This window comes from Coffea eugenioides, chromosome 6 (assembly GCF_003713205.1).
Source record: "Coffea eugenioides isolate CCC68of chromosome 6, Ceug_1.0, whole genome shotgun sequence".
In the NCBI taxonomy this organism is placed as follows: domain Eukaryota; kingdom Viridiplantae; phylum Streptophyta; class Magnoliopsida; order Gentianales; family Rubiaceae; genus Coffea; species Coffea eugenioides.
Genome location: NC_040040.1, coordinates 1,545,432 through 1,554,754, shown reverse-complemented (window position 1 = coordinate 1,554,754; position 9,323 = coordinate 1,545,432). Strand labels below are relative to the sequence as shown.

The 9,323-nt window shown below is 33.6% G+C and overlaps 1 protein-coding gene across 1 annotated transcript; it reads left to right on the top strand.

The window, feature by feature from the left end:
- Positions 1–2,372, top strand: LOC113774721 (protein LURP-one-related 10). Its single transcript, XM_027319327.1, has 3 exons — positions 1–440; positions 1,547–1,774; positions 1,910–2,372. Exons 1-3 carry the CDS (start codon positions 120–122, stop codon positions 2,054–2,056), a joined length of 696 nt encoding a protein of 231 aa, XP_027175128.1. The 5' UTR covers positions 1–119; the 3' UTR covers positions 2,057–2,372.
- The last annotated feature ends 6,951 nt before the right edge of the window (positions 2,373–9,323 follow it).

Genomic DNA, 9,323 nt, shown 5'->3' with positions numbered 1-9,323 from the left:
AATAAATATTTCAGTTTACGTCAACCACTGTCCACCGCCCGCCCGGAGCACGCTAACACGCTTGCCCCAAATTCAATTCAACCAGTCAACCATCGTTACGGAGTCGGATCAATTTGAAAATGGCTGAGACAAGCTATGGAGGAGGAGCAGGAGGAGCACCCGCGTTTCCAAATCCAGCAGCCTATGGTGCCGCCGCCGCCGCCGCCTATCCTCCTCCCGTTGTTAATCCCTTGGCCGTGGTGGGCCCACAATTCTGTGCTCCCTACCCTGTTGATCTGGTTATTGTCAGGAAGCTCCTCACCCTGTCGGAAGGCAACTTCGGAGTCACCGACGTTAATGGCAACATAATGTTCAGGGTCAAGGGCAAACTCTTCAGTTTGCGCGATCGCCGCATCTTGCTCGACGCTGCCGGCAACCCTTTGCTTACTTTTCAGCAAAAGGTACACCACCACTCTCGTCCAGTAGTACTCGCAATATCTCTTGTTGTGTCAAATTTACTTCTTTATTTTCTCCCCATATTTACTTCCCTCGTGTCAAATTTATGATCAGCTCCGGGAAAACCACCAGTAAGAAATTTTTTATTTTTTGTAAAGAAAGGAAATATTGATCTCCCAAAGACCAGTTATCCGTTCTCTATACTGTTCTTTCTGGGACATCGGGAACTCCTCGTCTTGAAGTAATTAAATTCGAAGCAACTTTTCGGTGTCTTGAATTGTTTTATTCCGAATTGTCTGTGATACCTTGTTTTCCATTTGGGTTAGTGCTGTACTGCTGGAATACATCTCTTCCTTTCTCCTTTTTTTTTTGTGATTTTTAAGTTTGAGTAACTTGTCGATGAACTTGTTTTCCATCTGTGCTTAGTTTTAAGGGTTAAAAACAAAAAAACCCCGTACCTAATACAAAGAAAAGCCCGGTAGTTTCAAAATATATAAAACGATATCTCATGTTTTGAACTAAATTATAAACTAACAGAATTCGTTAAACTTAACGAGATCCGGTAAATTTAACGAAAAATTCAACAGAATTCGGTAAATTTAACGGTACACTTAACGGAATCTGGTAAGGTTAACGGCTGAGACCATCATTTTCGTTAAATTTAACGAATTTTGTTAGTTTACAATTTAGTTCAAAATATGAGATGTGGTTTTGTATGTTTTGAAATCATGGGGTTTTTCTGTGTATTAGGTATACCACATGGAATTTTTTTGTTTTCAACCCTACTTTTAAACACATTCTGCCATTAGTTTTTCCCGTCAGTGTTGTTTTTCACCAGTTCAACGGGTCAAGATCTCTACCTAATTACACCTGAAACTCTGGAAGTGGTGTTCTCATCAAATTCGTAGTGCTGTACCCTGTAAACGTGTCTAAGAATGTTGGTCAGTACTGTATGATTACTTTCAAAGATGTGTGCACAACTGCTCAGGCCGATATAGGATCTGGTCATGATTGATTGTTAATCATTTGTAGCGTTGGGATTGAGCACAGATCCATCTCGACCACTATTGAAGATTTGTACGACTCTGTATCCTTTTCTGCTCGTTTTCAGATACTGACTGCACATAGGCGATGGAAAGTATTCAGAGGAGATGCTTCTGATGATAAAAACCTACTTTTCAGTGTCAAGAAGTCTTCACTCATTCAATTCAAAACCAAGCTAGATGTATTCTTGGCTTCTAATACAAAAGAAGATGTTTGTGACTTTAAAATTGAAGGCAGCTGGTTTGAACGGTCGTGCACTGTCTATGCTGGAGATTCTTCTACCATTGTTGCTCAGGTACACGATGTAAAGCTTTTCCTAGCTGCTGGAGTGACATGCTTCTTCTGCACCTGTATAACGGAATGTTTCTAGTATTTATTTGAGACTTGGGATTTGATCGTGAATCAACTCCTGCTTAATGTTATGTTTCAGATGCACAAGAAACACAGTGTCCAGAGTGTAGTACTCGGAAAAGATACTTTTGCAGTGACTGTGTATCCCAACGTTGACTATGCCTTCATAGTTGCCCTTGTGGTGATTTTGGAAGAAATCAACGAGGACAGGGATGGTGAGGATTGAAATCCCCATGACTATCAGCAATGGTGTTCATTCTGATGCCTTGTATCATTCGTTCGTGCTGTGGCAGTTTCGAATGTCCTTGACGTTGCCATGAATATCAGAAAGCACCAGGGTATCCTTATGTGGATAATAAGTAAAGGGCTGTTAATTAGTTTTTTACTTGGAGGCTGTATGACAAGAAAGCTTCCGTCTTGAGAGTCATTTAAGCATTTAGCTTCTGTATTGTGCGTGGAATTTCATCTTTCATCTAATAAAGCTGCAGTTTGGAAATGCAGCACCTCCTGACGTTGGATTGCGGGAGTTTAGTTCGATATCAGCTACCGTTCTTGTATTAGTGAATGAGGTGCCTAATTTCATATAACAATACAAGGAACAAAGACCATTGCGAAGTTCTAAAAATTGGAAATCGTTTAGGAGACAATAGTTTAACTGCTATGCAAATGCTCAGTTCTGAAAATGCGCGTAAAACACCAGGCATTTTCAGAAATCAGTTGGTTAAGTCACCCATTTGGAAGAACCTGATAGAGGGGGGCAAGTGATACCTGCGCAAGGAAAGAGGTAAGGCCATGGCAAAAGATGATGGGAATCGACTAATGAGAAAGGACCAATGTTTTAAAAACCGGACCGTTAATCGAACCGGTGAAGTGAAAGGGTCGAGATTCAACCGGTCGGACCGGTTCAACCTCGGTTCAATGAATTTTTTAAAAAATAATTTATATAAATATATATGTGTACAAAATAAGACATGTAATGGATAATTTAATACTTTATATGATGAAAAGTTTACTATTTTTGAATAATTTGGATTTTTAAAAATAAATTTTTTAAATTATAAGTTAAAACAAATAAATTTCATCTCAATTTCAATTATATCTACCAAAAAAATCTTAAATATAATCCAAAAATATCACAATATTTGAAATTATACAAAATTCACGTCCATGAAAATTTAGACATTGTGAACTTAAATTTTAATTTACATTTTGGAATTTAAATTTACAATTTAAAAAAGGAAGTTTGGAGTTCGAAGAAAATCAAGAGAATTGAAAATAGAAATGCAAATTTGATAAGAAACAAAAAATGAGATAAAAGTGAGTGGTTGTGATATTAAATAAATTGGGTTAAAGAAAAATAATTCTTTTTTAACTTTTTTAAATTTAATGGACAAAAACAAAATTAAAATATGGAAGAAAACATCAATAAATAAAAAATAAAGAGGTTTGATTAAAAAAATGAGTGGCAAAAGAAAAGATGATAGAGAGAGAGTGTGTGTGTGTGTGTGTGTTGAAGATTAAAAAGAAAGAGTCATGAAAGGATGATATTTTATAAAAAAAAATGGAACAAAAGAAATATGAGTGTTTGTTTTATATAAATAAGTTATCAAAAAAAACTAATAAGATGTGATAGTGCAACGGTTACTACATTGGTCTTCTATTACAAAGGTCTTGAGTTCGAATCTTGATAACTACATTTTGCAAAAAAAAAAAAAAGGAAAACTCAAAAACCGGAAATAACCGGTTCACATCCGGTTCAGCGGTTTCGCGGTCCGACCGGTTTTTGACCGGTTTCTTGACAAAGTCAAACCTGGCATTGAACCGGACCGGAGCCATGGCCGGTTCGCGGTTCAACCGGTCGAACCGGCCGGTCCGGTCCGGTTTTCAAAACACTGGAAAGGACTAGGTAATTTGATATGATCAGGCTCCTACCGAAGACAAAAAGATATGATTAGGCAAAACAAAATTAAATGAGTTCAAGCTGATAAATAATGGGAGTGGCATTCAGTCGTGCGTCTCTGGATAAAGCTTGGCATGATGGATGGAGCTGTCCTGCGAGCAAAATGAGATTTAGAAGGAGAAGCCAGAAACGTGTCTCTTGGATTTTTTTGGAGCCCCACATCTAGCATCAAGTAGTCTGTAATGGATTGAGTGGTGGAGCCTTGGATCATGATGACTTGTGATTGAAGAGGAGTGAGGAGCAGTGAGAATCCAATTCTACAACCATTGGGCCTTGGTTCAACGGCCGAGCAACTTATTGGAAGTACATCCTACACGAAGTATACAGTTATTTGGATGATTTATTTGATCCAGTTACTGTAGTACTTTTTGTGATGTGATGTATGTGAGATAAAAAGGTGATTGGGAATTGTGTGTATGATGCAAGCAAAACAAAATCTGAAATAAATCTTGCAAATTTTCTTTGTCCAAACAAATCCAGTGTTTCTTGTTCTTGATAATAAATTCAGAAAGTATAATAGTACACTTGTCCGATATAATGGTTCACCGTTTAGTTTCCATACAAGTTTGCCTCTTTAGGCTTCTCCTTGTATAGAGTAGGAGTAAGAGTAAAAATAGGTAAATAGTTACAATTGCCGGCCAAACAAAAAAAAAGGTATTCAATTCCACAAAAGTGTAAACCGAGTCAAAAGGCATAAAAATGTGTTTGTGAATCATATGGAGCATCCATAACATTAAATTGTTGTTGTTAGTCAAAAAAAAACACAGAAAGTGTTTAAACTCCAACCACTAAATACTAGCAGTAATTAGATTCCATCTCCTACTTTCCAACATCTTACAAATAATTGCTCTCTCTGTGATCTAGAATCTCCCTCCATCTATCTATCTATCTATCTGTAAATGCATGGAGGGAATCTTCCGGAGGACCACGATTCATCTCATGATTTTCTAGCTGATCATATTATCATGAAATATCGGCAGAATAAAGGCTTTTTTTTCCCCTTTTTTGCTTTTTGGTTGTAAGTCATAAAGATTTTTGACGTTTTTCTTCTTAATAATAGACTTTTTATATTTTGTTTATGAGATTATCAAGTTTTGGTTGACTGGTAAATTCTAAACTCTTTTTAAGTGCTAAGCTGATCGAGAACTCATAAACATAGTAATAGCATAAAATAAAGCTGCAATGGCGTAATACACGTTTATTCATTTATCTTTTATTGGAAGTATGCTGACGTAGGTGGCATATTCTATCTTATAGTAGGGTAGACCGTGGCTCCTGTATTAAATTAATGACTTCTTTTCCCCAGATACTAATGCTCCAGTCAACAATGGATGGCTGGCTGGAATTTCTCCTTAGCAAGAATTTTCTGCTATCAACCTCTCCATATAGGATTTCTATTAGTTAGTATAACGCGCACCATAACTATGAATAAATACTTCTTTTTGTAATTACTACTTTGTGGTTAGCCCCACCAAAACTGTGACATGTTGTATGAGTGTTTGGATAGCACAAATATGTCAAATAATATTTCGCTTGCATTATAAACACATTTACCAACTCACCTTTTTATATTTCCAATTACCTTTTTATCTCACATACATCACATCACAAAAAGTGTTATAGTAATTATTCCAAATAATATTTCAAATAATACTCTATCCAAACAAACCTACGTAGCTCATCAGTCACTTCCAATTCCAGCCCCAACACTAAAAACAAGTAATAACTGTGTGTTTGGATAGTAGATTATTTGAAATAATTACTGTAGCACTTTTTATAAGATAAAAAGATAATTGAGAAGATAAAAGTGTATGTTAAAAAATTTGTTTGTGATACAAATAAACAATTTTTAGGCAAATAATTCTTAGGTGTAACATAAAAAACTAACTCTAAAATTTTTTCTAATATCACTTAGCACTTGTGAGATTTTAAAAATATCACTTACCTCCCTCTTATAATTGTAAAATGACTATATTAACCCTCACTGGATACGTAATTCATATATCAAATAAATGGAGTTTAAAAAAATTAAAGAAAAAGAAACAAAATCCACTCTTTTCTCTTTCCCCTTTCTTCAACATTTTCTCTTACTCATTTTTTATGATTATGCAATTTTTTATTTGTAAATATAGTAAATTAATTTTTATTTATATTTTTTCTTTTTATGATTATGATAGAGTGGGATATGATTTCTTTGTTTATTTTGAATAAATTTTTATACTAATTTAGTACAATTTAAAAGTCTGTACCACAGGTTGAGAAGAGGTTGGAAATAAAATTAAGATTCATAAAAAATCAATTGTGAGCATATATAATTGGATAAGTGCCCGTGCATTTCTTTTTTGCCATCCAATTTTATATTTTTATGGGCTATCATTCTGTCATATGGTAGTACTACTAGAACTTTTGTTTTAGGTTACGATTTTTCTTGGATAAAACAAAATGATTTATGAGTGTTTTTATTTAGTAAAATGAGCTAACGGGTAGTTTAGGATTTTTAAAAATTTTGTTACACAAATAATAAGGGTAATGGAGGTAAGTGATATTTTTCAAACTTTTAAATGCGCTCAGTAATATTGAGAGAAACCTCCCTGAGGTTTCTGATATCATCCCTAATTCTTATCCAAACACACCCGCGCTAGGCCGCTCAAATTGTCAAGAAAACCAACGTTGAATTTTGTATTACTATTATTAACGAGAGTTGCCATGACATAATGGCCTGACGGTATAAAGTAGAGGACAGGACATGAATGCGCATGCAGCAATGTTCATAGTGATTACAGGCATGCTTGAAAATTACCGTGAGCACCCTACCCTATAATCGTTAGGATTTCATTCTCGAACAAAAAAAGGAAGACATAAATTATTAAGCAGCCCAACTTCATTAGCCAAAAAAAAAAAGGAGTTAATTGCACTTTGCATACCTTAATTATCTTTAGATGGAACTTTAAATCCTAAAGGGAAAATCGTTCAAAACGTTACTCACATTTTGTAAAATAATTTTTTTCATCCCTCGCATTTAAAAATATAATTTTATGTCCCTTACAAATTCATCTTGATCAAATTTGGTCCCTACCTAGGTTTCCGACTAGTTTTTGGTCGGAATCCACCAGATGCCTTGCACGTGATCATTTTTTAAGGGCAAATTTGTTAAATCAAATCTTACATAATTAGATTCATAGTCCCTCACATTTTATAAAATAAAATTTTTCGTTCCTCATATTTCACACAATGAATTTTTGTATTCTTCACATTTTTCAAATTAGATTTTTTCATCCCTCATTGATCATGTGTGCAAATAATTCTTTATAAACTCATGTATATATCTATTTGATTTCACTTGAGTAGTACGAATAGCATGTAATATAATCAAATAGAAATATATTACATGCTATTCGTACTATTCAAGTGAAATCAAATAAATATCTACATGGGTTTAAAAAAATTATTTTTCACTCATATTCATTTCGTTTTATTCGAAATTTGAAAACAAAGAAAACATTTAATCTTAAGTATTATCGAGTATTTATATCGAACTAAATTTGGACAAAAAAAAACAAAGGAAAAGTATAACAAAAAGAAGTAATTAATTGGCACTTTCAAATTTTAAAACAATCACAAGACAAGTAATTCAACTGTTGGTCTTAAAAGTGGTAAGTAGAAATTTCATATTTAAATTACAATTTGTTAGCACGACTATATAATTCAAGTTAGTACCCATTAATTAGATGGTTTTATTATACATCTCAATAAATAAATTATTATCAAAAAAGAAAGGTCACAAATATTGAATAGGTTTACATGATGAAATCATCTAGATATATACATGGATTTAAAACAAAATTGTTAATTTTAAGCCCCTGTATATATCTGTTGAATAGCATATATACAACTACAATTAGTCTGTTTAACTAAAATCAAATAGAAATATATTACATGTTATTCGTACTGTTCAAGTGAAATCAAATAAATATATACATAGATTTTTTTTTAAAAAAAAAAAAGCTATTCGTACACATAATCAATTAGGGATGAAAAAATCTATTTTAAAAAATGTGAGGAATGAAAAAATTCATTTTGTGAAATGTGAGGGACGAAACAATTCATTTTGTAAAATGTTAGGGACGAAAAAATTTATTTTGCGAAATGTAAGGGACTATGAATTGGATTATATAAAATTTGATTTGATAATTATGCCCTTAAAAATGATCATGTGCAAAGCACGTGATGGATTCCGACAAAAAACTAGTCGGAAATCTAAGTAGAGATCAAATTTAATCAATATGAATTTGTAAGGGACATAAAATTACACTTTTAAAAAGGGAAATTTGTCAAATTGGTCCCTAATATTTATCAAAAACACTTTTTTAGTCCCTAATATATAAAATCAGCCAAAATTGTCCTTCACATTTAAATTGTGATCCAATTTGGTCATAATGCTCGTTTTTGCTCCTTTCTCCGGCTAAAAATAACATGCTCCTCTCATGTGGTCATATTTTCAAGGGCAAAAGTGGAAAACAAAAGCTTTACTCAACTGGCTAGTCTGTTACACTGTGTAGCAATTTGTGCACCGAGAGAGACAAAGAGAGAGAGAGATTCATCAGCTAGCGGTAGAATCTTATCATCATCATGTCCCCAATTGTAATAGCAATACAATTCATCTTTCAAAGTTGATAAGATTACTGCTATCATCATTATCATCATCGGCAATACCTACCCGATTTGAAATCTCCCAATCGATCCGTAATATCCCTCACATATGAAAACCTTTTCAAGATCAAAACCTCCAAAAATGTTAGGGACGAAAAAATTTATTTTGCGAAATGTAAGGGACTATGAATTGGATTATATAAAATTTGATTTGATAATTATGCCCTTAAAAAATGATCATGTGCAAAGCACGTGATGGATTCCGACAAAAAACTAGTCGGAAATCTAAGTAGAGATCAAATTTAATCAATATGAATTTGTAAGGGACATAAAATTACACTTTTAAAAATGAAGAACGAAAAAAATCATCTTGCAAAATGTGAGGGATGTTTTGAACAATTTTTCCAATCCTAAACTTCTAATTTCTGCAGTTAACTGGCTTCAACTTTTGATTTTTAGCAATGCACTACAATAAGCTAAATTTCGGCAAACTAATGAGATCTTATCCAGCCAAAGATTAGTAAAAGACTATCAAATCCTGCCCTTCTTCTTCTCCTCCCAAAATGCCCTTTTTTATCAAGAGGGATAGGTCTCCAAAATCCACCTGATAAAAAGTAAAAAACAGTTTGGGCTTCTGCAGCTCAAAATTCTAATCAAAATGCTAAAAAGATAGGGCTGCAATCAATGATGGAGCCAAGGGGGGACAGAGGGGGGCCATGGCCCCCCCTAAGTTTTGAAAATTTTAATTTATAATATGTAAATATGTGTGTAAAATAAAATTGGCCCCCCCTAAATTTTTACAATTTTAGTTTATATTATGAGAGTTGATATATATATATATATATTTATGAATTAGTCATATTTGAATTAATTTTTTTTCTTC